This window comes from Mustelus asterias, chromosome 9 (genome assembly GCF_964213995.1).
Source record: "Mustelus asterias chromosome 9, sMusAst1.hap1.1, whole genome shotgun sequence".
In the NCBI taxonomy this organism is placed as follows: Eukaryota; Metazoa; Chordata; class Chondrichthyes; order Carcharhiniformes; family Triakidae; genus Mustelus; species Mustelus asterias.
This window is the reverse complement of record NC_135809.1, coordinates 14,081,639-14,109,542: the sequence shown is the minus strand read 5'-3', so window position 1 is coordinate 14,109,542 and position 27,904 is coordinate 14,081,639. Positions and strand designations below refer to the sequence as shown.

The 27,904-nt window shown below is 41.8% G+C and overlaps 1 protein-coding gene across 4 annotated transcripts in view; it reads right to left on the bottom strand.

Moving 5' to 3' along the window:
- rpap3 (RNA polymerase II associated protein 3) overlaps positions 1–23,795 on the bottom strand; it is a 46,418-nt gene extending 22,623 nt beyond the window's left edge. For all 4 annotated transcript variants that reach the window (XR_013498719.1, XR_013498720.1, XM_078219711.1 and 1 more), the window contains exons 1-11: positions 23,575–23,795; positions 17,881–18,021; positions 15,869–15,970; positions 13,224–13,351; positions 11,781–11,902; positions 11,497–11,567; positions 9,696–9,824; positions 8,456–8,583; positions 5,774–5,895; positions 4,576–4,646; positions 2,645–2,749 (exon numbers count right to left, since the gene is read on the bottom strand). Coding sequence is in view for 2 of the 4 variants with exons in the window: in XM_078219711.1 (XP_078075837.1) it covers positions 2,645–2,749; positions 4,576–4,646; positions 5,774–5,895; positions 8,456–8,583; positions 9,696–9,824; positions 11,497–11,567; positions 11,781–11,902; positions 13,224–13,351; positions 15,869–15,970; positions 17,881–18,021; positions 23,575–23,736 (1,281 nt within the window). In the remaining 2 variants the exon portion in view is untranslated. The remainder of the gene's footprint in view (positions 1–2,644; positions 2,750–4,575; positions 4,647–5,773; positions 5,896–8,455; positions 8,584–9,695; positions 9,825–11,496; positions 11,568–11,780; positions 11,903–13,223; positions 13,352–15,868; positions 15,971–17,880; positions 18,022–23,574) is intronic.
- Positions 23,796–27,904: the final 4,109 nt, after the last annotated feature.

The window sequence follows — 27,904 nt, the reverse complement described above, 5'->3', positions numbered from 1 at the left end:
GTAAGGGGCAAGTTTTTCACACAGAGGGTGGTGAATTCCTTGAATGCACTGCCAGAGGAGGTCGTGGAAGTAGATTCTATAACAACATTCAAGAGGCATCTGGATAGATACATGAATAGGCAGGGAATAGAGGGATATAGACCACATAGAGACAAGAAAATATTAGATTAGAGAGGCATCTGTGTTGGCACAGGCTTGGTGGGCCGAAGGGCCTGTTCCTGCGCTGTACTGTTCTTTGACAAGAGTGAGTTAGGACCATGAGACACCAAGTATTGGTACCAAAAACCTTGTAAAGTCACGTATCAGAGGTAAACACTATCAATCTCACACTATGGACATTGCCAGTGAGAAATAAAAAAAAGCTCAATATTTTTAAACCCACGCTTGCCCTTTTAACCTTTGCAGATAGAAATGTTTTGAGAGTCAGTAAACATGGTGGAGAAACTGTAGAATTGGGCATGCAGGGTGCAAACACAGCCAAATTCAAGACCTCAAAATGGGACAAAGATGGCCATCACTGTGTGGGGTCCCACAAAATACAGCTGGAGAGAGATATCAGTGTTGACAAGTTAAATTTTAGTGGTGCTAAATCAACAAACAGGATTACCAAAGCACTTTAAAATGTAAGCATTAGCATTTCAAAATCAGGACTAAAGATGCACAATATTAATTTGACTGAATCCATTTTATCTGGGGTGATGAAGATCAATAGTTTTTGATTTTCAAATGGCGAGACCACATGGCAAGATGAAAGAAAATCATGTAACATTTCATCACAAAAGAAGTTAAATTCCAATTACTTCAGTGAAAATGATGCTCTGCAAATTTTTTTGTTACCTGGCAACACAGACAATATACACAGTTTTTCTTTTGCAGAAGCAAATCACTGTGGTAGCTCAATTTCTTCTGGCAGCGTGACTGCTAGCCCCAGAGGACATGGTTGCAAAATCACTGGGCTCCACGGACCAGCTGTTGTCCTTGGCTGTAATTCACATTGGACATTGTTGCTCTGTGCTTTAACTAAATTCTGTATTCCAAGTGGAAATTTCTGGTTTTGTAATAAATCAGGAATTCTCACCAGCAAAAAGTGTCCAAACTGAAAAGAATGCAGTATCAGAAGGTGCTGTGCCCATGAACAACAGCAGACCACTAAGGAAGTAGAACGCCTGTGAACTTTGCAGTGGAGAGTGGACAAATTGGAGCCAGAGTGCCCTGTTAAACTAATGGCAAGAAGGAGAGAAGTGTGAGGGGAAGAGGGAGAGAGGTGGAGGCAGAGGGAACAGAGCAGTGAGGACAGGAGGAAGAGAGCTTAGTTGTGAAATGTGCCCTTGAAGAATGGACATTAAGATGGCTTTTATGGAGGACTGGACCTGAATGGGAAAAATGCCTCCATGAGAGAGGGTAGAAAATACCTCTCTGAAAGAAAGTTAGTGTTGAGATGAATTTGAGGTAAATGGCTGTGTAGTGAATGGAGAAAAACCCAACTGTTTGAGATTCTTAAACTAAAAAGTTGTTAGGACAAGTATCAATGGTAAAATTGAAAAAGAAACATTATAAATTTAAAAATTGAACTTTTTCTAAGGGAGCAGACTCATCCCCTAAAAATGTACCGTTAATGGGCACTAGTGGTTCACAGTTGAATCAGCATTTTCAAGGAAATACGCACAATTCTAATTTTGCTGCCTAGGCTCCTCGTGTGATCAGGCAACTAAAAGAACAATTACATGTGCCTACATAACACAAGCAACACAAACAATTACAATGGTGAACTCTGGGCTAAAGAATGAATTCGCATGTGTCAAAATTAGTGCCGTTGGTGGGGGAGGAGGAATCACATTTTAATTAGCAATCAAAAGTTTGTTGAAAATTAAATGCAACTACTTTCATTTCTTTCTATTCCTAACTTCCACAACACAATCAACACAGGTTATACATCTCCATTTTTCCTGCTTGCATACATCAAAACCTGGTCTTGTATTTTCAGTAAGAAGTTTAACAACACCAGGTTAAAGTCCAACAGGTTTATTTGGTAGCAAAAGCCACACAAGCTTTCGGAGCTCCAAGCCCCTTCTTCAGGTGAGTGGGAATTCTGTTCACAAACAGGGCATATAAAGACACAGATAAGGCATATATAATACACATCTTTTTAGCCTGTCTTGATGCTCTCTCCACTCACGTTGTTTGTATCTTAAAGACTTGATTAGCTGTAAGTATTCGCATTCCAACCATTATTCATGTAAATTGAATGTGTCTTTATATGCCCTGTTTGTGAACAGAATTCCCACGCACCTGAAGAAGGGGCTTGGAGCTCCGAACGCTTGTGTGGCTTTTGCTACCAAATAAACCTGTTGGACTTTAACCTGGTGTTGTTAAACTTCTTACTGTGTTTACCCCAGTCCAACGCCAGCATCTCCACATCTTGTATTTTCAGAACAGAGTCTGGAAAAAAATGGCACATCATAAAAGGCAACTTTAAAAATAAACTTCTGATGCACTGTTTCCATGGTGGTTAGCTTTCTATAACTCTCAGCAACTGTACTTTGATTTGCTCTGCAAATTGTATGTTCTGTGGACACCGGCTGGTCCATGTACACTCATAATGCTGGTATATAGAACAACTAAACTTGGATGGTTTAAGACTTACAGTAGATCTTAGATGGGGTGGTTTATCGATTGGTTTGATTAGTCTCCGACCTTCCTTGCTTTCTGAAGATTTCTGGTGGGTGGTGGCTCCTTGCAAAGCCAATTCCTTAAAACATGAAAGATAAATATTTGAAGTTCACCTTATCAATCAATTAGGTTTTTACAACAAGCCTAACAATTTTCATGGCCATGCTTTCTGGTGCAGGCCCACTATTTATCAGATTCATTGAATTCAGTTTCACAATGTGCTCTGCTGGGATTTAAAATTCAAACTTGCTTGTCTAGTACTGTTCCCACAAGGCTGTTTGCACAATTCTTAGGCTTCCGCCAAAAAAATTGAACTCCATTTCTCTTTTTGTAATTTTCTTTCAACCTACCCGCTTTGCATGTTCTTGGACAATTCCATAAACAAAAAAAAACATTTTCACCATTATAATTAAAGGCTCGATCAATGCCCAACAACCTCTCAACCTGCCAACCTGGGAATTTGGGGTGAATTAGTCTTACCTTGCTCAAATAACAATCTTTTCTTTCTCCGTTTCTAATGAATTTGATGCATTATTATAATGTTCACCAGTCAACATCTTGTATTTATATAGCGCCTTTAACATAATAAAACTGCCCTATGGTATAGCAAAATAGGACATCAAGCCAGATAAGGGGATATCAGGTGAACAAAGCCTGGTCAAAGAGATAGGTTTAAGTGAGCTTTTATCTGCTTATTATGCTTAATTTTTCTCTTTCCTGTCCACCCAATTCTAATTGAGCATCCTATTTCTATTCAGGTGAAATCGATTTAACCTCACATTCCTGATGCAGTTCCTTAAAATATAATGAAAATACAAACATACGAATCAGGGGTACGCCACTTGGCCCCTCAAGCCTGCTCCGCCATTCAATTAGATCATGGCTGATCTGACTGTAACTTCAACCCCACATTCCTGCCTATCCCTGATAGGAGATTCTGCTGCCGCTGCCTTTTGTGGAAGAGAGCTCCAGAGACCAAAAACCCTCAAAAAAAAGGATTTCTCTTCATCTTTTTAAATGAGTGACTCTTTATTTTTAAACAGTGACCCCCCAGTTCTAGAAGTAAAACAGTGGCAAGATGATCCCTTTCCTCTAAATGAAACTGCATCTTATATTCTGAGTGGGTCACAGAGGTGGAAGTGGGTGTATCGTCTGGTTTTGCTCCAGCCAGTTCCATGGCCTCACAGAGATTTAATGTCCATTGAGACCGGAATTACCTTGAGGTGAGTCTTCCTCTCTCATCTGGGGAGATAGCCCCACTTTCAAGAGCTCCCAGCGGTGCCACTGCGAGAAATGACCATTGCTGGGACTGCATCCAGCCACCAGCAAGACTGTTGCTGGAACTGGATGCAAAGTACAGGGGCAGGCAGAAGTGGAGGAAGGCGGATCAGCAGCCAGGGTGGCTGGGGCAGGGGAAAAGTGGAGTTGTTTGAAGCTCGGAGAGGATCTCTCCTTGAAACGGGAGTCTTGTAAAGGAGGCAACTCACCCCTTTGCAACCCGAGGTAAAAGCAGTGTAATCTGGTAGGTTTCTGAGCCTAACACTAGCCTCAGCCCACTGCACGTGAAGTAGGAGCAGAGGCGGCCTTTAAGGGACTATTAACTGGACACTTAAGGGCCTCATGACAGGCCACCTGATGCCTCCTTCATTGCTCATAAAACTGTAACACAGGTAGGAGCAGCCAATAGGTGTTGAGAAATGGTATTTTACTGCACCACTCCCCCACCTACAAACTTGGTTGGAGTATAAAATTCTGCCTATAAACTCTAGAGTTTGCAATAGGTCCAATCGATTTTTCTTCTTTGCTCCTTATTATACTTTAACAGCTGCTGGCTTAAAAATGTTCTTATTTTAAAATAATTTATTCACCCATGTAAACAAGGCCACTGAATACTTTCATAATTACCTTGTTTATTTTTCCAAGTTCACTTAACGCTTGTTTATTTCCTGGTTCCAACAGCAGTACGGTTTCAAAATCTAACACAAAACAATAAAAAAGGGCAATACAAAAAAAATGTTAAAATCATTTGTGTCCAGAAAAGTTGGAGTATAATTTTAATTGTTCACTCAGGCCAGCACATGTATTAATCTCTTGGATAATGGTAATTAATCTTAGTCCACAAAGGACCAGAGACATTTCTCTCCATAGAGAGAGAGAGAGAAACAATTGGTTATGCAGCTTAAGGGGGAGCACTCCAAGCATGGGGCAAGGCAAGGAATGAGGCCTTCATGAACAACCACAGCCAGTACAACCCGTGTCTTTGGCATCTTTCTGCATTGCACTCTCCATCTAGCCAACTGAGCTAAATGCCCCCCATCATTCACAGACAAATATTCGGTCCAATATTAGTGAACAAAATGAATCAAGCAGAACATTACCTAAACCGGCTGCTAAACTTAGACCCAACATTGATTCAGGCTCGAATATCATTAAAGAATATCAAAAAGAAAATCATTAAAAACTTAAACTTTGTGGGCATAACAGCAAACTCCATGAAAGGTTATACTTTAATCAATGTACAATGTTCATAAAATATGTGACATAAGAAAGATTATGTTTTAGTTCTATTAGAGGTGTAAAACAATTATTCGTCTGAATGATTTATCATCATGAATTTACAATAATAATATAATCTAAGCCAATCAGTTTATGAAGTGTTCAGGCGGTTTAAAAGGAACACATTTACAGAAAAGGGCATGAATGTTAATGGAGAGCCATGGGGACATTCAACTCTTCAAAATGTAATCAGCATTTAGGCCTTGGTGGGATGAGCTCTGTGCATGTGTCATTCCGCATACATATCAGTCTACTTAGACTACGTTTGACAGCTGTGTGAACAGGGAAGTGTACAAAAGCCCTTGTCAGCCTCCATCACCTTCAAAATTATACCAATTTGAGGAACAGGTGCTGTATAACAATATTAATTTTGAAGCATTTCTCCTCCTCTGAGTATTAAATCCCAACCGTACCTGCCTGGACTCAGGTTGCAGCCTGCCTTGTTCAAGATAATACTCAAATGTAAAATTATTAAATGCCACATGATTTTTTGCAACAATGTTTTTTTTAAAGTAATTCTATTCTGCAAATTTTGTGCCAATCTCACCTTCTTTTGCTTCCTTCGTCTTCCCGAGGCACATTCGGGCAGTTCCCCTCCGTGCAAATGCTTTGGAGTATGTATTATCCAGTGCCATTGCCTGGCTACAGTCAGCTTCTGCCTCTGCAAACCTAAAATATTTATAACTGGCTCAGAACTGTCATGAACAATTGGCTCTGAAACATACTGCTTTCATTAACGTTACATTCGGAACATACTGCATAAACCAAGGTATTCAATTTCAGTACTTAGCGCACGTAATTTCAATATTCTGTGTTTATAGTCTTGTTCACTCAATGATGAGCCACATCCTCTGATGAAAACCTGATTTTGTTTTGGAATGGACCCTTTAAAGGCCAAAACAAAACTGGGATAATTCTGGAATGGGAGGGGATCAATTAATTTTCACAAGGGTGAGGTCATTAGACTTCTAAGACATGCTCACGCGATCGGAGGTTGCCATTGGGACGAAAGGTAAAGGGTAAATACACAGCTAATTCCAGATTGAATTAGATCCCGATAAAAAGCAGGGAAAAAATCCAAGCATTGAACAGAGAACGGGTTATTGTATGTTTTATATTAGTTGGAAAGCATAGAGAGCTTAAGACAGGGAGAACAGTGTTTGTGGAGGTGACAAGATCCTCACTACTGCTGTTACTATTTTGCCAAAGCCAAGACAGTTTAGAAGTTGGAGAAGAGTGTCTCGGGAGGTTCCGTGGCATCAAGACTGTTGTGAACCTAGGTTCTGCAAGGGTGTTCTGTTCGGGTGTTGAATGTACCTAGGAACTCCAGAACCCATGAAAGCGGCTCACTGAAGGGCCAAATATTTATTGAGTGGGTAGCAAGAGATCCTACGTGCCAGAGGCGAAGTCAAAAAAGACTATTGAGAATGCACATGGTGTCACAATTGTGCAGGAAGTGACATGAATGCTTCTAACCAATAGAGACATATCTTTGCAGTTATTTGAAGTGAAATTTGCCTTTTGACGTGAAATATAATTTGTCTGCGAACTAATGTTTGGATTGTGTTGATTGTTGTTTCATTGCTACAGTAAGTGTTTTAAAAAGTGAAACCCTGCCCCTTGGTTAACTTTCTGTTGGTGTTGTGGGGATTCCTTTCTTTAACAGTTTCTACATGGATTGTAACAACTTTCTAAGACACAATTTATTAGCATGTTTAATGAAGCTGGAAATATGATTATAATAGAATTGAAATAGGGCAGCACGGTGGCACAATGGTTAGCACTGCTGCCTCACAGCGCCAGGCACCTGGGTTCGATTCCCGGCTTTGGTCACTGTCTGTGTGGAGTTTGCAGATTCTCCTCATATCTGCGTGGGTTTCCTCCGGGTGCTCTGATTTCCTCCCACAGTTCAAAGATGTGCAGGTTAGATTGATTGGCCATGCTAAATTGCCACTTAGTGTCAGGGGCAGGTGGGATTGTGGTCGGTGCAGACTTGATGGGCCAAATGTCCTCGTTCTGCACTGTATGGATTCTACAATTAATGAAACTACAATAGAATTCAAACTATAATCTAGTGACTATGGTGGTCTCAAAAACACAAAACATACTTGGCTTCAAATTATGGGTAGTATTTAATGTAGGTGACTGAGAACCCCATTATTATTTCCTTTTGGAAATTAAGTGCCCATCAGGTGTTTGTGGTCTTCCCAGATCAAGGAGCCACAGGGGCAGAAATCATGATTGCCCAGCAACTCTCAGCAGTTAAGGGCTGGCAACAACATTGGAAGAATTGGCAGCTGCCAGCAATGCATCTTTCAGAAACCCAGGATCACCAAGGTTCCCCCAGGTCATCTACGGGTCACCAACAAGGATAAGGGTGGTGGGAAGAGGTTATGCAGCAAGAGATTCTCAGTAGACATCCATTGGCAAGCCATACCCATTCAAGGGCATCAATTGGCAGCAGAATGGGATGGCCTTTCACAAATCTTCCTACCCCAAAATTAATCAAGGCAGAGGAGGGAAAGTATGTGGGTCCATACCCAGCACCCTCCCACCCAATTAAATGCCCTCTGCCTCTAACCTTGTCGCAGGGGAGGGCATTAAATTCTGCCTTACGGTTCACTACCATGAACAAAATTCAACGGTACACGTTTTATGTCTAAAATCTGTTTTACATGGGACAAAGATTACACAAATTGTTGCTTGGTGGCACAGAACTTGAATACTGCTGAAAAGAGAGATGCTGCTGAAGCTTTTTATCATGCACTCATCAGGGCAAATTCACAAGAATATCAAATCTCAAAGGGACCAACAATTTATACTGCAATGGGGTGGTGCTGATTGGTTGGCAAGTCGATTCTGATTGGTAGAGGTGTTGCCGTAGAGAATAAAATCGGAAATAGTTAACTGCCAAGTTTTTGTTTAAAAATTTAAACCAGGAGGGTCAACTCCTATTGGTCAATGCATTGCCATGGGGAACGAAAAATCAATCCTGATTGTGCTGAGACGGAATTGTCCAATCACAGTATCCAACATTAAATGTGATTCCATGTTCTGAGCTTTGTAATTTTGGATATGAATTTCGGTGCCAGTGTGATGCCAGGTATGTAGGCCGTACGCCCCAACGACGGGGGTTGTATCAAACAGCACGCCCCCTCAGCTGTTTGCAACATTTCATACATAATTACTTAAATTGAGTGATATCCTGCAACTCCAAAACTAAACTTACTTTTCAAGTTTAAGATAAGCCATGGCCCGGTTTGCTGGTAAAAGTGCATTGGTGCCATCTGCTGCCATCCCTCTGGTATAGCATTCAATTGCTTCTAAATACCTTCCCTCCTTAAAGTATTCATTGCCCTGTAATGAAAGCAGTAAATTTTAATTCAAAATAAAAAAAGCTGGGAATGGGCAGAATTAAAGTTATATAATAGTTGACACTTCCAAGGGATGCTGTTAAATACTATGGACAGGATTTTCTGGTTGCGCTCGCTTCAAGACCGGAAAATCCCACCCCAGGTCAACGGACCTCTGCGTGGTCCGTGTCCCACCCACTATGATTCCTGTGGCGGGCGGGACAGGAAAATTCTGCCCTATAACTCTGCCCAAGGTTTCCTATCACTTCAGCAGTCACGACAGGGTCTACAGACATGTCGAGGGTAATTACCAGAGCTGGAATACACTTTGCAGTTGTGATTTATATTACTATCAGCCTGAGGCCAGCATAATTATTTAATCTCTTTCCCAGTGCAGATACAGCACAGCACTCACGAATCAATGTTTTCCATTGCAAATTAGAAAAGAAAAAAAAGACTTCAATTGATATGGCACTTTTGACGGCCACCATCCACCATCTCAAAGTGAATGAAGTACTATTTGAATTGTAGTTACTGTTGAAACGTAGTTACGTGTTGAAACAGCTGCCAATATGCATATAGCGAACTCCCACCAAAAGCAATGTGATAATGACCAGATAAAGTGTTTTAGTGACGCTAGTTGAGGGATAAACATTGGACAGGACCCCAGGAATTATTTCCCTGCTCTTTTATGAAATACAGCCTGTGATCTTTTATATCCACCCGAACAGGCACATAGGGCCTCCTTTTAGTATCTAATCTGAAGGGCAGTATGGAACTAGAGTGTCAGCTTTGACTTTTGTGCTCAATTCCTGAAATGGGACTTGAACTGTGAACCCTGTGACTGAGGTGGGTGTGCTACCAAAAACCACAACAAATTACAGCCAACGTCTGAAGGGTCAGCAACATATAAGTTAACGGGTTGCTCTGCAGTTGCTGTCCAACCTGCTTGGTATTTCCAACATTTTCTGTTTTTATTTCTGAGCTAGCTAATTTACAACAAAAATGCAGCAAAGCCCAGGGCATTATGGTTGCCTGGCCAGTTAACCCTAGCCAGATTCATATCTGATTCTGACTGGCATTTTGAACCCTTTTAATTACGAGGCACAGACATACCAAGTCTTTCTCAAAAATTGCCTGTTGTTTCGCTTGTGTTCCAGTCAGTTTCTCTTCTTTATTGGTATCCATTTCTTCATTTTGACTCAATTGATTCTGATCTTTACCAGGCTGTTCTGACCCTAAAGCCTGAGAAAAAAAGACAGGTATATTTATCAATTTGCATAAATCCGCACATGACAAAATATAAGAAAAGCAGCCAGCATAATCAAGGACCCCACACACACCCGGATATATTCTCTTCCACCTTCTTCCGTCGGGAAAAAGATACAAAAGTCTGAAAACACACACCAACCGACTCAAGAACAGCTTCTTCCCTGCTGCCAGACTTTTGAATAGTCCTATCACACATGAAGCTGATATTTCTCCTCACCCTATTTGTAACTGCAACACTACATTCTGCACCCTATCTTTTCCTTCTCTCCTATATACTGTATGAATGGTATGTTTTGCCTGTATAGCTTGCAAGAAACAATACTTTTCACTGTATCCCAATGCATGTGACAATAATAAATCAATTCAATTCTTCCTCAGAGTGGCAATCAGCATGAATTACCACTGTGTACCCACTTAACTGCACCAAGTTTCTTCCGACCTTCTGACTCAGGCCAGACAAGATCCAAGCAGTGCAACTTTTCATTGGGGCCCAGCATTAAAGAATTGGAGCAAAGGAGGACACAATGGGCCTTTTTATGGCACTAGCTGCTGTAAAGCAGGTAAGCTTAAAAGGTCCTATTTGAAAATAACAAGCCAGGGAGAAAGTAAGTGTCCAAGATAAGTAGATGGCACTGGGGCAGGGAGAAACATTGCATTATTACTGTTGCCCTGACTGCCATGAAATTATTTCAGTATTCTAGGTTACAGAGGACGTAAAAGGGATAAGGATCTCTGACCCCTTAATCTTTATTCAGTTTCCTATTAAAGATTAGGCTCAGCTGGTGTTTCTCATGGTCAACTTATTATAAGAAATATCAGAAAAAGTGTAAGAATGAAAAAAGGGGATAACATATATGTATAGACACTGTTGTTTTCAACAAACTGCAACATAGAGGGATATGGTCCCCGCAAGGGTAGGGGCTTTAGTTAAGTCGGGCAGCATGGTCGGTGCAGGCTTGGAGGGCCGAAGAGCCTATTCCTGTGCTGCAATTTTCTTTGTTCTTATAATGTGACATGCGAAGTGATGCAAATACATTGGTTTGGCCTCTACAAGAATGCAAAACCAGTGGAATGCAGCAACTCAAACACCCAGGTTTTGGCAGGCATCGCCATTCTGAATCTAAACTATTAATGCACATATAAAATCAGCATGTAACTCAGGCTCTGATGAAAGGTCACATCTGAAATGTTAATTCTGCTTCCTGTAACTCTCTCCCCATTCTCTGATGCTGCTAGGCCTGCTGAGTATTTCTAGCAGCTTCTGTTTCAGGTTCTTAGGATACTACATTTGATCCATTTCCTCAGCCCATCGTAATTCCTTTAGACATCTGCAGTTTTCTTACCCTTTAGGTTAACTACTTATTGATTCCCAGTTGCTGTCTCGAATTCCTACAACTTTAACGCTTAAAAGCAGCAGAAAGTCACTGCGTGTTTTAAAACCCACATGCTTAAAATCCTTGCAACAGATGACTTTTACAGACATTCCAACTATCACTTTTGACAACTTTAACCTTCTGAGGTTCCCACTGGTCACAAGAAAAACTAATTTAGTTAAAGGTTAACAGCATTAATTCAAAACATGTGTACAAAATAGAACGCCTTTCAAATGTGGACAGAATGTTTGAGGGAAAGAATTAAATTTTACCTCATTTACTTTTCGGAGTTCATTTTGCGCTTCAAAATTTTGTGCATCCATGTTTAACACCATTTCAAAATCTGAAGTGTTAGAGGAAAGGAAACGGTTTTATTGATAGAAATTAACAATGTCTCAGGACTGTGCAGCTTTTTAAACAAATATGAAAATTAAAATCCATATCTTATTCTTTACACAGAAAGCCATGAGTTCTTCAGTCCTCAAATGATTGAATGGTGAACAGAATCAGGAAGAGCTTTACAGCACTCCCAATTTTCACATTTAAAATCACGAACCTTCTTTTGCGCCTTGAACGTTTTGCAGTTTCATACGAGCAGCACCTCTCCGAAGGTAAGCTTTCACAAAAGATTTGTCCAGTGCAATAGCCAAATTGCAATCTGATTCGGCAACGGCGTACCTGCATCAGAAAACAAAAAATCAGTTACACTACATCTCATTCCACAGTTTGTTTCTCCACAAAGGTTTAAGATGACCCAAAATCAGCGAGGCTATGAGTGATACTGCTCCCAAATGTCAACATGCAAACATGCATGCTGACATTACTAGGATGCTACTGGAACTTGATGGTTTGAGTTATAAGGAGAGGCTGGATAGACTGGGACTTTTTTCTCTGGAGCATAAGAGGCTTAGAGGTGATCTTATAGAGGTTCATAAAATAATGAGGGGCATAGATCAGCTAGATAGTCAACATCTTTTCCCAAAGATAGGGGAGTCTAAAACTGGAGGGCATAGGTTTAAGGTGAGGGGAGAGATACAAAAGGGTCCAGAGGGGCAGTTTTTTCACACAGAGGGTGGTGAGTGTCTGGAACAAGCTGCCAGAGGTAGTAGTAGAGACGGGTACAATTTTGTCTTTTCAAAAGCGCTTAGACAGTTACATGGGCAAGATGGATATAGAGGGATATGAGCCAAATGCAGGCAATTGGGACTAGCTTAGGGGTTTAAAAAAGGGGCAGCATGGACAAGTTGGGCCAAAGGGCCTGTTTCCATGCTATAAACCTCTATTAATGCAGTGTATGCTAAATTCCCCGTGCAGCAAATTACTAATCACAGTCAAAGTTAAAATGGGTGGAGCAACAGGCCAACAGTTTCTCAACAGGAAGGTAATGAAAGACACAACATTGACATAGATCGTGAAAACAGGTTAATGGTACCATGTGGGTACCACTAGAACAGAAGGATATTGGTGAGCACCACATTTTCTCCGGTGAGGAGGATGTTGAGGAGGGAGATGAGGATAATGAAGCGGAGGAGGAGGAAGGCGGCAAGGTTATGGACAGGGCCAGAATAGGCCACTGAGCAAGAGAGAACCTTGTTGCATCTCATTTTGGAGATAGGCGGGAGTAGCCCGTGTCAAGTCCCCTGTCCCCCACTCCCCACACTCAGAAAACAAGCATTTTAACATTAGGGTTGAATATACAGTCTTAATCAACACTAGGCACTTGCATATAACTACGTTGGAAAATTTTAAATGTATGATTTTCAGAGATTTGTGTAAACTATAAAACATCAGGATCTGTTTGTGAAATCAAAGTTAGCCTAAGTGTTCCCTGTAGCGAAACTAGTTAAGACCCGGTATGAACAAAGCTGCAATGAAAGTTAGTAAATAGTACATTCTACTTGTACTTCAATAGGAACAGTTCTGTTTCATGGAATACAAAATATTTCTTTAGAAATAAACTAAACTCCTTATAGAGGTACACTTTTATTGCTGTACTTACTTTTTAATTTTTAAGAATGTTGATGCACGATTTGTAGGGAAGACTGGGTTATATGGATTCATTGTCATGGCTCGGGTATAACAGTCTATTGCTTCATCATATTTCCCTTCTCTGAAGTAATTATTACCCTGTCAAGAAAATCAAGTACATTCATCATCAAATCTATTTGATTCACTTAAGGGAGGATACGACACCATCTCCATATACGTTGGTTCGGCCGCATTTGGAATACCGTGCCCAGTTCTGGTCGCCATACTACCAGAAGTGTGGAGGCTTTAGAGAGAGTGCAGAGGAGGTTTACCAGGATGTTGCCTGGTATGGAAGGGCTTAGTTATGAGCAGAGATTGGGTAAACTGGGGTTGTTCTCACTGGAAAGACGGAGGATGAGGGGTGACCTAATAGAGGTGTATAAAATTATGAAAGGCATAGATAGGGTGAACGGTGGGAAGCTTTTTCCCAGGTCGGTGGTGACGTTCACAAGGGGTCATAAGTTTAAGGTGAGGGGTGGGGGGGGGGGGGGGGGGGTGGGGGAGGTTTAACACAGATATCAGAAGGACATATTTTACACAGAGGGTGGTGGGGGCCTGGAATGCGCTGCCAGGCAAGGTGGTGGAGGCGGACACACTGGGAACGTTTAAGACTTATCTAGATAGCCACATGAACGGAGTGGGAATGGAGGGATACAAAAGAATGGTCTAGTTTGGACCAGGGAGCGGCGCGGGCTTAGAGGGCCGAAGGGCCTGTTCCTGTGCTGTATTGTTCTTTGTTGTATACGAGGCTGTGGCCAAACTGATTAAAAGTATTCATTCACATCAAGATGCTAACTGCAACTTAGAACTAATTTTTCTTGCAAACTTCTAACCCCAAAAGATTCAGCTTTGAATTTTAGTGTCAGAAAATACAAGATAGAGAAAAACTTATGGGCAATTTAGGGCATCTTCAAAGGCAATGAATCCCTGATAGTGCAGTATTGTTTGCCCAACACATTTCTAATATTACAAGCCATATCAGGAGAAATGCATTGGAAACTGAAATTCTACGTTAAAAGGTGCTAAGTTTAGACACCGTCTATTCTAAGCAGTGAGTGGGCTCAAGATGCTAAAGGTTCTGGGGCTGGAAGTGGTTTTATAAGTAGCACTAAAAAAATTGACTGACTGGTTATCACGTTGCTGTTTGTGGGACTTTGCAGTGGTTAGCACTGCTGCCTCACAGCGCCAGGGGCCCAGGTTCGATTTCCAGCTTGGGTCACTGTGTGGAGTTTGCACATTCTCCCCTTGTCTGTGTGGGTTTCCTCCGGGTGCTCTGGTTTCCTCCCACAATCCAGAAATGTGTGGGTTAGGTGCATTGGTCATGCTAAGTTCTCCCTCGGTGTACCTGAACAAGTGCCGGAGTGTGGCGACTAGGGGATTTTCACAGTAACTTCATTACAGTGTGAATGTAAGCCTACTTGTGACTAATAAATAAACTTTAAATTTAAAAATGGCTGCTGCATTTCCCAGATTGCAACAGTGATGTCTAACATGCTCATCACACGTGCTAATTTGACGCCATGCATTTTGAGTCATACAATACTGAGCATTAAAGTTGCAGTGATAGTTATGATTAAGAGCATAGGTGTCACTTGTTACACCACTATTTGTCATCTGTCCCTCATTGAGCAAGGTGGAATGAACCACATTGCTGTTGGCAGGAATCGTGTTTTGGTCAGGCCATTGCTATGTTTGTCAGATTATAGTTCAGCTGATGGGTTTCTGGTGATCTGGAAGCTGAAAAGCCAGTTGCTCAATTAAGCAAGAAAAATAGTCTGTTATTTGTTAAATTCTCTCTCTGGGTGCCTCTAAATGACAATGCATTTAGATCAGCAGGATTGCTCTGTGAATCACTGTGAAAGCAGGGCCGACCCTCGGAAGGACAGTGGTCCAATTGTCTCAAAGCTTTTCTTGAGGAATGTAGAGACACAGGGGATGCTAACTGAATGTCAGTTTTATTTAGCTGGTAATTGGCAATTTTCACAAAACAGCTAAAGTAAGAGAGCAAGAGACATGGCTGCCAGTAAGAGATAAAATGTTTTAGTGAGCTGGGGCAGTACATCCAAATGTGCTCAGCTTTGATTTATAATAGATATGTTTAAAGAGATTAAAAAGCATATGGTGTCATTGGTGTAAAACATTACAGGAGGTTGGCCATGAGCTAAAGGTCTATTAAATGTCCGGATGCTATATTCAGAAAAGGCAGGTGACAAGAGCATAAGAAATGTCAATTTTTTAAATCCTCCCTCAATTTTGATGGGACAGTTCAGTCTTCAAAAAAATTGCTTTGAAATAAATTGAAGTATACTGTCAGAAACAGAGCACTTTAGATAACAGATTGTCACCACCATTTGAGTGTGTATGCAGCAGGATTGCAAAACGCTTTTGAAACTTGCACTCTTGGCCTAATCCATCTAACCTGCACATCTTTGGACAGTGGGAGGAAACCGGAGCACCCAGAAGAAACCCATGCAGAGAACGTGCAAACTCCACACAGACAGACAGTCACCCAACGCCAGAACTGAACCTGGAGCTGTGAGGCAGCAGCGCTAACCACTGTGCCACTATTTCTCCCCAGTAGCTGTTCACGATTGTCCAGTGACCTTGGTGACATACCTTTTCTTTCTCCGAAAGAGCTTTTTCTATATCTATTTCCTCATCTTCTGTATCCGGCTCTGGAGTGCTGTCATTTTTATCCAGATCTTCCAGTACTTTGTCCTAATGCAATAGAAGAAATGCAAGATTAATTTGATCCCCTTTAATCCCAAGCTTTCGGAGCCTTAAACCCCTTCCTCAGGTGACTGACCTGAGGAAGGGGCTTAAGGCTCCAAAAGCTTGTGGCTTTTGCTACCAAATAAACCTGTTGGACTTTAACCTGGTGTTGTTAAACTTCTTACTGTATTTACCCCAGTCCAACGCCGGCATCTCCACATCATGTCTAGATTACCCAATCAGGGGAAACATCCTCCCTGCATCTAGTCTGAAAAACGTGGGCCCAGGATTAGTGTCTTAACTTAAAAGACAGTACAAGGACAAAGTTGGCTAAAGTGAGCTGAGAAAATAGGTTACAAGGCAGCACAGAGGAGGAACAGAAGTAGATATTTAAGGAGATATTCCACAGCTCTCAGCAAAGATGTATTCCATTAAGAAAAATTCTATGAAACTGATGAGGCATTCATGGCTAAGAAAGGAAGGTAAGAGTAATATTAGTTGAAAAAGCTTACAATAGTGCAAAGATTAGTGTTTGGTTGAGGGTTGGATAGAATTTAGAAATCCACAAGGAATTAATAAGAAAATGAATGCAGAAAAATGAGTACAAGAGAAAGATGGCTAGGAATATAAAAATAGATGGCAAGAGTTTCTATAAGTATTTAAAAGGAAAAGAACTGTAATCATTAGTCCCTAGAGAATGAAACTGGGGAATATAATGGGAAACGAAGAAACGGTTGTCGCACTGAACAGGTATTTTCAGTCCGTCCTCACTGCAGAAGACAAAGAAACATGAATATTTGAAAATCAATACGTAAACGGAAGGAAATTATGACAATCACAATGGAAAAGGTATTGGGGAAACTATTAGAACTAAAAGGTTGACACGTCCATTCGACCTGACGCCTTTCATCCCATGGTCTCGAAAGAAGAGGCTGCTGAGGAAATAGATGCAGGGATTGTGATCTCCTAAATTTCCTTGGATTCTGTAATGATCCCAGCAATTTAGAAAATTGTGGATGTGATACTTCGATTAAAGAAAGGAGGGAGAGGGACAGCAGGGGGATTATAGGCCAGTTAGCCTAATATCTGGCATAGGAAAATGCTGGAATCCATTATTGAGAAGATAATAGGGCATAAAATTGCATTCAAGTAGAGTCAACCTCGTCTTGCAAAAGGGAAATTGTGTTTTACTGACCACCAAATATATTGTAGAGCATGTGGAGAAGATCCCTGGTAGCCCCATGGGCCAACTCGTGTATAAAGGAGAGAGACGGTGACATTGTAGTAATGTCACTGCACTAGCAATCCATAGGCCCAGATAAAGTCTCTGGGGACATAAGTTCAAATTCTAGCATGGTAACTGATGAAACTTAAATTCAATAAACAAAGTTGGGATTTAAAAGTTAGTCTAAGTAATGGTGACCCACCATCATTGACTCATTTCATTCACTAATGCCCTTCAGGAAGCCATACCTGACCTGGCTTGCATGTGGCCCCAGACTTGCAACCATGTAATTGACTCAAGTGCCTTTGAAATGGCAGCCCAAACTGCTCAGTTCAAGGACAATTAAGGATAGACAACAAATGCTGACTTTGTTAGTGACATCAGCATCCCATGAAAGAATCCCACAAAAACGTATCAAATCTTTTTACTTTTGTAATCATGGCAAAATGAGTCAAAAGTAAAAAAAAGGCCCAAGCTGTTTTATTACTTATTTATTCTATAATTTTTATTTTATAGTCTAATCAAGTCTAAAGGTGTCTGCCCTATATTGAACTGAATATACAAATTAAAAGGGTCCATTCTCCACAAAAGGATTTGTCAAACAAAAGTAGTATTTGGCAGACAGGTGAAGCAGGAATGGAAATCATGGTAAAATGCATCATTGTGTCAAATTCATCATCAAAAAACTTACCACATCAAATTTTTCCCAAGACTTATAGTCAAAAGATTTTATTCTTGTTGATTTATTTTCTTTGTTCTTTCTATTGTTCCGAGAAACAGTCTTTTTATTTGTATTTTTCTTATAATTTCGATTTCTCACAGGTGGTAACGTCTGTAAATTTTAAAAGTACAATCAGCTACATTTAACCAAATGCATAAACTCTACTTATTCTATACGCTATATTGACACAAGGCCACTTTGATATGTAACAACAATGTAACTCAGGCATGAGACAATGCCTAAAGCTCAGAGCAAACAATCCTGCTATTCATCAAGCTGTTAAAATTTAACCAGCTCTTGTATATTAGTGAGCGAACTCCTGCTCACCAGACCAGCAACCCACACAGGATCGCCATAGCTGAACTCTCCCCAACTTGGATGGCTAAAGGAAAGCACTCCTTATCATAGCACCTACTAACGCACAGTCAAGGGAAAGTGAATTTCCCCGAGTGCATTCGTGATGCTATAAATAGGGGGATTTGCAGTTTAAAACTCTGTCAATGGTGCCTGTGTAGCACCGCAGACTGTCGCAGATATGAAAAAGCCCAAATAAATGGTTCTGACATGTGCAGCTACTATTAAATATATCTTGATAATTTATCATACAGAATACAGTTCACACCCTCAATTGGGTCAATTTAAGCAACACCAAAGATAATGCACCATGCAGCAGTTGTGGCTCGGTGGTAGCACCCGCACCTTTTGAAAACTTAATTCAAAACTCAATGAGTTGAGCATAAAATCCTAGCTGGCACTTCAGCATAGTAGAGAGGGACTGCCGTTCTATCGGAGCTGTACTTTCTCAAACATTAAATGAAAGCCCTGTCTGCCCCTGCAAGTGACATAAAAGATTCCATTGCACTCATTGTAAAAAGTGTAGGGGAATTGTGTGCGTGTTTCCTGGCCAATTTAGTTCTGTAATGTTCCAATGATGTTAGGGCTTGTGGGTTTTAACAAAAAGAAAAGATGTGGTTTGCACACGTAGATTCAAACTGACAACAGATTTATTCCAGTTTGTACAGAAAACAAAAACTTAAGCAACAGCCTGTGCAGAACCCTAATGACAGCAACATCAAATCATGTGATCAGCTCAAAGCAACCATGCGACCCTTTTAAATTTATAACGTCCCTCCCCTTTACCTCTGTGGTCATGTTATATATAGGATCAATACTACTCTAGAAACCGTACTATGCACCATCAATCATTATACACGGTCAATAAGAAAGTCAGTAATAAAATTGATCAGGAGGATATCTATTCCTCTTGGGTTGTACACAATGTCCTGGAATTTGGCTGTCCTTGATCCTCGAAGTTTGATTTGGAACTTCAACAGACATTTATCTTGAATTAATTCTGCATCGTTCTCATGTGGTTTAGTAGCAAATACACAATCAGGCAATTCATTTCAACTAAGCCTTTCCGTAGTAGCATTCACAACACTGGGGAGTAGAGAATGTGATACTTCTGAAGGTGATTCAGACAAATAATTGAGGTGACAAGTGATCAGTATGGCGTCACCAAACTAGTTCAGCTTTGGTTTGAACCATGTAAGAAGTTGGACTGGCTTTTGCTAAAACTATGGTTGGTACCCATTTCTCACTTATGGCATAATTACATGCTAACACTGGAACTCCTTGTTGAAACGAGCATCGTCTTCCCTCATTTCTTATCTAGAAACTTGAGATTGTTGTTGATGCTCTACTTTTTCTGAAGTTTCTGAAGGTAATTAAAAAATCAAAAGTAGTTCTCAACTTTTCTTTAAGAGTAGTATTGGAGATGAACTTTGGGTATTTGCATGAGTAGTATTTAAGGTGCCAAAAAATTATTCATGTAACGTGATAATGAACCTTGGTTTCTTGAAACTTTTAAAGAATGTTTCAAGGATTGTACATATCTTTCAGCTAATCCATCGGTCGATGGATGATAAGGCGTGGATTTTATATGCTGAATACCATTTACTTTGAGATAATCCTCAAACGTTTGTGAAATATTGCTAACAATCTGTTCAGGTTTACCAAATCTTAGAAAAACTTAATGACATATCTTGCATGGTTTGTTCAGATGTCGTAGACCTCATGATAACTTCTGGCCACTGAGCGTGCATCAATTATGCAATTAATAGCAAAATCTACATGCAATCATTAACGTGACATTTTAGGCCGCTCCCAAGGGTGTTAAGGAGACAAGGGTGGTGTACTTCCTATCCATGCACAGGACTGACACTGTGCCACTTTTTCTTCAATTTGCGCATCCAGACATGGCCACCAAAAATAACTGTGCGCTAATTCCTTCATCTGGACTATACCACGACTTCATGTAGCCATTCAAGAACTTTTCCACGCGGACTAGGAGGAATGATCACTCAGATTCCCTAAGATAGACACCCACATTGGATGGTCAACTCAACTTTCTTGACAAGTTTAAATCAGGATGTGGACAATGCTTTCCAGCTACCGTTCTTTTCAATACCATATCCATCAGCCTTCGCCAACATGGGATCATTTCTGATTTGTCTCTGAACTTGTGAAGTTGTCACAAGCAAATGATTTACTAGCAAAAATTAATTAGTAAAACAAGCTGGTGGCATCTGCTCAATAGGTAAAGGTAAGCGTAATAATGCATCAGCATTAGTATGGCACTGTGTGTGCAGACAAGATCAGTGACCATCTTTCTAATCGGTTAGCAGCTAATGACAGTATGCCTTTATATGGCCCAAAAATAGTTCAAGAGTTGATAATCAGTCAATAATGTGAAATGACGATCATATAAATGATGAAACTTTTGTACACAAAAAATTATATTCAATGCTTCTTTTTCGAACTGAACTGCTACATTCAGCCCTACTCAGTATGCAAAGCAAATGCGGATGCGTTATCCAGGCTGCCCATTGCGTTGTAATAGATATGTCCCAGATGAGATTATCCAGATTATGTACTTTTCATAAGATCATAAGGTACCAATTACAGTTGCTAAGGTGAACAATGCCATACTGAAGGATCTCATACTTAGTCAGGTAGTAGACTTGGTCCGCAAGGGAAGAACCCCGAACTAAGGCCATATCTAAGCAGTTAGTGGGAATTGTCGGTACAGGACAGTTGTTTGTTGCCATCTCAAAAGCCTTCTTAAACTCCAGCTGCAGCTCTGCCAATAGTCTTCACTAAATTGCTTCCTGTTGGAGGCCACATACAAGCCGGTCCTGTAGCAGGTCCAGAAGTTGTAATGCTCCCCCAAGGCTTTTGGGGGTAGCCAGGAATTTGGTGGTGGTCTCGCCCTCCAAATGGTCCCACTTGTAAAACGGAAATGCTCTGCAATCAGCAGCCTTTTTGGCGTGAAATGTCCCTCCAACACAGTGTACAACGCCTGGAACGACTTCTCAACCAGTTTCTCTGGCTGCAGTAAACTCCTTAGAATGCCAAATGCCTTACTTCTAACCGTGCTAAGACCGGCACAATGAGGTCGTCCACCATCCGATTTGCTGTCACAAATATACGGAACCGTTCAATGTAGGCCATCCACAACTCGGCTTCCTTGAACGCACCTATCATGCTAATTTTGTTTTGTTGGCGGCAGGGGTTTCCCCACACTGAACCAAGGTCCTAAGCCTGTTTTCATACTGGCTCTTGCACTCCCTTCTCCCCGAACACACGGTATCCCCTGTCACCCAACGACTGAGACCTCCTCTGATCGCCCTGTGACGACAGATGCCAGCAAAGGCCATGGAGACAGACTAGCAACACCCATTGACAGCACCCAATCTGTTCCACTCTACTTCCCACGATGCCTTCTTACTTCCATGAATCTACCTGTCCTCCGAGGGGTTTTCTTTTCACCTTGCCCGTGGATCTCGGCAGACGGTCCATGATGAATGTCCCGATCCTTCACCCTAGGAGCCCCCAGTCACTCCAACCTTCGTCGCCAGTGTTAAATTCTACACTAATGGGGTGTATCCCCAAGAACTCACACCACAGCCAGACACTGAGGAACGCAGGTATTTATTGTAGGTCTTACTCGCTCCACACAACGAACTACAACTGCCCTCCCAGGGCAGGCAGATCACCCCACCCCCAGGGGCACCTGAACCATTCCTTTAAGGGACTATGCCCCAACATACATAAGTGGGTTTTAACAAGAGACACAGATTCAAACAACACACTTATTCTAGGAGCCTGTACAGAGAATAAACTAAAATTCAGCAACCTGTGCAAAACCCTAATGACAAAATATAAAATCATGTGATCAGCTCTTAAAGCAATCATGCAACCACTTAAATATAAAACAAGTTCCTTCAATCAAACTTACTTAAAGAAGAAAAATTAACGGTTTGTTTGTGGGTGCAGGCTGTGCTTAGCATTTCTCATTACAATATGCATTTCACAAGTCAGTCAGTGGCTGTTAAAATGCTTTGGTAACCCCAGGATGTCCCCAAAGATGCTGCTCAAATGCAAATTATTTATTTTTAAAGACATAAAAATAAGGGCGGGGGGAGCAGTGTAGAACAAAAACCATAACTGAACAACAGACTAGGGTGGCATAATGGTTCAATTCTGGCCTCGGGTCTCTAACTGTGTGGAATTTGCACATTCTCCCCATGCTTGCGTGGGTTTCCACCAGATGTTCTGGTTTCCCACAGTCCAAAGTTGTGCAGGTTAGGTTGATTGGCTATGTTAAACTGACGGCACGGTAGCACAGTGGTTAGCACTGCTGCTTCACAGCTCCAGGGTCCTGGGTTCGATTCCCGGCTCGGGTCACTGTCTGTGTGGAGTTTGCACATTCTCCTCATGTCTGCGTGGGTTTCCTCCGGGTGCTCCGGTTTCCTCCCACAGTCCAAAGATGTGCGGGTTAGGTTGATTGGCCAGGTTAAAAATTGCCCCTTAGAGTCCTGGGATGTGTAGGTTAGAGGGATTAGCGGGTAAATATGTGGGGTGGGATTGTGGTCGGTGCAGACTCGATGGGCCGAATGGCCTCCTTCTGCACTGTAGGGTTTCTATGATTTCTATGACCGTGTCGGGGATTAGCAGGGTAAATACGTGGTGTTACGGGAGTAAGATCTGGTTGGGATTGTGGTCGGCGCAGACTCGATGGGCCAAATGGCCTCCTTCTGCACTGTAGGATTCTATGACTCCAAGAACAAAATATTGCAGAAGGTAGAAATCCAAAATAAAACCAGGAAGTGCTGTAAATGTCCAGCAGGGTCTGTGGAGTGAGAGAGTGTAAATGTGAGCGGCACGGTGGCACAGTGGCGAGCCCTGCTGCCTCACAACGCCAGGGACCCGGGTTCGATTCCCGGCTTGGGTCACTGTCTACGCAGAGTCTGCACATTCTCCCCGTGTCTGCGTGGGTTTCCTCCAGGTGCTCTGGTTTCCTCCCACAGTCCGAAAGACGTGCTGGTTAGGTGCATTGGCCGTGCTAAATTCTCCCTCAGTGTACCTGAACAGGCACCAGAGTGTGGCGACCAGGGGATTTTCACAGTAACTTCATTGCAGTGTTAATGTAAGCCTACTTGTGATACTAGTAAATAAACTTTAAAATGTCACCAATTCTCAGGTTTAATAGTCAGGGGTGAAGCTCTGGGGCTCCCACTGGAGGTGGGCAGTGCCCAGGGTGGGAATGGGGCCTGAGTAAAGGGTCTGGTTACCCTCATCCCCCTCCCCACGGTTACCCACCGGGTCCAGGGCCGGGGCCGCGCCGCTCTGCCGCCGGAGCTCGTCGTCCTTCTTCTTAATGTCTTTCTCCCAGCCGTCCAGCTCCCGCATGAAATCCTGCAGCTCCTCTGACTGGTGCCGCACCTGCAACTGCAGCTCCACCGACTTGTTGATACCCGACATGGTGCCGCCGCTGCCGCCTGGAACCTTCTGCCGGCCACCGGGCCCGGCATACACCGCGCGCCGGCGGAAATAGCTTGCCGCCATTTTTGTGCAGAGGGGAGAATGCAGCCATCCAGGAGAGGGAGCGGGTGCCGCCATCTTAGTGAAGGAGGAGGGTGCCGCCATCTTGGTAAGAGATAGGTGTGTCGCCATTTTGGTGATGGGGCGGGTGCCTCCATCTTGGTGTAGGATGATAGCGTCGCCATCTTGGTGAGGTCAGAACTAACACAAGCGCCCTGGGAGCTATTAACAAGCTTCATGCAGTTAGGGCTCAGATAAACCCTGGGAGCCAATTATAACTTGGAGCAGCTGGGAGAGACAGATAAAAATGAAACAGAAACCCAGGTGCAGTGCCATCTTAGTGAAGTTAGCAGTTTGTGTGAGAGTTGGAGCTGTGCTGGTAATTGGAAGAACAGCTTTGAGAATCCAGTGGAAGAAGAATCATCTTAGGAGAAGAGATTGACCCATCGGAAGGTGCACTGTCATTGGGACAGTCAGAGTTGAAGTGGCTTTTGAGAGACTTTAGAGGCGAGAACTTCGAAAGTGAGGAGTTGAAATCTCTTGTGAGAGAGTGCCAGGAAACAGGGGCAGTTTAAAATTAATTTATACTTGTATTTATGTGTCTTAGAAATAAGGGATAGTTTTAACTCTGCAAGTTAACTCCACTCACATTGTCTGTGCATGTAAAGACTTGATTACCTTTAAAGACTAGTATTCCAATCATTATCTTGCAATTGAGTCTTTGTCTATATATGCCCTGTTTGTGAACCCAACTCTCCACTCACCTGATGAAAGAGCATCAGTCCAAAAGCTTGTGATTCCAAATAAACCTGTTGGACTTTAACCTGGTATTGTGAGACTTCTTACTGTGCCCTCACAAGTCCAATGCCGGCATCTCCACATGATAGTTTTAAGTTTAATGTTGTGTTTCTGTTTGTAAAAGGGTTAATGACTTCAGTTTGGTTTATATTCCTATGAGGTAATGGAGTTTATGACGTTAAAGCAAACAGGATTTAAAGGAAAACTATGTTATTGCTTAGCAACCAGAGGTCAGCCTAGGTTAGAAAGTGTTTTTGTGTTAGTTGCAAGATGGACCGAGGAGAGGCAGGAAAGAATCAGGCAACTGCAGAAAGCAGACTTCCCCGGACAGAGTTAAGACAAAAGAATGTCTCAGGAAGGCAGTTTAATCAAATAAACACAGAACAAGAAGTTGAACAAGGTCCTGTTCAAAAGAATTCAAGTAAAAAGCAGAGAAAGTGCTCTGTGTTAAAGAGACAACTGCAAGAGCCAGCTTTAAAGTCAGTTAGGTGCGAAGCTAGATATCTGAGGTAAATCAAAAGTATGGTGACATCTTAATATCATCTGTGAATTAGTAGTGCTCTATTGATATGGTTGGGTACATGAGAGATTTGTGGGAGCTTGAACGCATGTAGCAATCGAAGAGAGAGGAATACTGAAAGGAGAGATTGAAATCCAGGAAGTGGATCCTTGGTGAAGGCATCCAAGAGGAAGCACTGTTTGGGAGAATATTGTAAGGCCTGAATTTCAGAGTGGAGTTTGGAAACACTTAAGCCAGAGTTCCAGTGAGGCCGGCTGGCGCACAATGTATCTGGGGGCGGGGGTTTGGTGAGAAATCCACAGAAGTTGTTCTAAGTAACAGCTGTCATTTGGTTTCAAAATGTAATGTGTCTGACCATAGTTGTCCTTTTGGTTTTCGTGGACTGTGTACTTACTGAGAACATTAGAGTATAAGATCTATTTTGGTAACTTGCGCTATCCTTATAATCTGTGTAGAAGTTGGCAATTCAGCCCTTGAGCCTGCTCTGCCATTCAGTACGATCATGGCTGATCTAATCTCGGCCTCAATTCCACTCTCCTACTCATTCACCATAACCCTTCAATCCATTACTAATTAAAAATCTGTCCATCACCTCCTTTAAATTTACTCAGTGTCCCGGCATCCACCGCACTTTGGGTAGTGAATTTCACAGATTCACAACCTTTTCAGAGAATTAATTTCTCCCCATATCTGTTTTAAATCTGATAACCCTTATCCTAAAACTATGATCTCTCATTCTGGATTATCTACAGGAGGAAACGTACTGTCTACATCTACCTGTCAATCCCCGTTATCATCTTATATACCTCAATTAGATCTCCTGTCATTCTTCTAAACTCTGGAGAGTACAGGCTTTCTCGCTGCCTTCGTTCCTCCAAGGAAAACAGTCCTAAATTCTCCAATCTATCCTCATGGCTGCAGTTGTTTCTCACTGGAATCATTCTTGCGAAAGTCCTCTAGACACTCTCCAATGCCTTCACAACCTTCTTCATCTATGGCACCCAAAACCCGGTCAATACTCCAGATGAGGCCTAATTAAGTCTTAGACAAATGCAGCATGACCTCCTTCCTTATTGGATAGGCACATGGAGCACACCAGGATGATAGGGAGTGGGATAGCTTGATCTTGGTTTCAGATAAAGCTCGGCACAACATCGTGGGCCGAAGGGCTTGTTCTGTGCTGTACTGTTCTATGTTCCTTTTGTACTCAATGCCCCTTTTAATAAAACCTAGAATACCATATGCATTATTAACTGCTCTCTCAGCATACCCCACTACCTTCAATGACTTGTGTGCATATACACTAAGGCCCCTTTATTCATGCACCTCTTTAAGAGGAAACTTTTTTTTTAAGATGGTGAGTGGAATGCATTGCATGAAAGTATCGTAGCTGCAGAATCAATCATAATAATTGAGTACAGGACTGAGATAGAGGAACTGGTGCGGCAACAATAATCTCTCCTCAATGTCAACAAAACGAAGGAGATTGCCATTGACTTCAGGAAGTGTAAAGGAGAACATGCCCCTGTCTACATCAATGGGGATGTAGTAGAAAGGATCGAGAGCTTCAAGTTTTTAGGTGTCCAGATCACCAACAACTTGCCTTATTCCCCCATGCCGACACTATAGTTAAAAAAGCCCATCAATGCCTCTACTTTCTCAGAAGACTAAGGAAATTTGGCATGTCAGCTACAACTCTCATCAACTTTTATAGATGCACCATAGAAAGCATTCTTTCTGGTTATATCATAGCTTGGTATAGCTCATGGTCTGCCCAAGACTACAAGAAACTACAAAAAGTCGTGAATGTAGCCCAATCCATCACGCAAACCAGCCTCCCATCCATTGACTCTGTCTACACTTCTCGCTGCCTCAGCAAAGCAGTCAGCATAATTAAGGACCCCACACACCCTGGACATTCTCTCTTCCACCTTCTTCCTTCAGGAAAAAGATACAAAAGTCTGATGTCACGTACCAACCAACTCAAGAACAGCTTCTTCCCTGCTGCTGTCAGACTTTTGAATGGACTTGCCTTGCATTAAGTTGAACTTTCTTTACACCCTAGCTATGACTGTAACACATTCTGCACTCTCTCATTTCCTTTTCTATGAATGGTATGCTTTGTATAGCGCGCAAGAAACAATACTTTTCACTGTATGGTAATACATGAGATAATAATAAATCAAATCAAAGGAAATGGTTCATTATCTGAAAATGAAAACTTTGCAGAGTTATGGGGAAAGGCAGGGGAAGTGGCACTGAGTGAATTGCTCTTGCAAATCAAGTGAAATGGTCTCTTTTGGTGCTGTAGCCATCCTGTGCTGTTCTAATTCTAACAGGCTTGTAGGGCTAAATGGCCTACACCCTTTCCTATGCACTGACAGTGCATGTTCCTTAAACACAGGTTATTTGGGTGTCCGCTAGTCATCCTAAATAACAATTTATATCAATTTTCACAGATGGTTATGTATAATTAAATGTTTGTCACATTTTGAGGCATAATTCCTCTGTCGGGCAGAATGTAGCAATTGGTTGCAGTAAGGCCTTATATATTGAGACTGCAATCATGTATACAATTCGCTTAACACAAACAGTTGGAGCATTCCAGAAGGATGTTTAATTTGTGAAGAAATTGCAGAAATCCAGAATAATGGGACATACTCTTAATATTAGACTTACTGCAGTAAAATGTATAATCGTCGAAATCACAATATTCAGCAGCGTGAGGGATATATGCCAAATGACTCATCCTTAAAGAAAGAAATTTATGTATGGCACATAGTATACCCA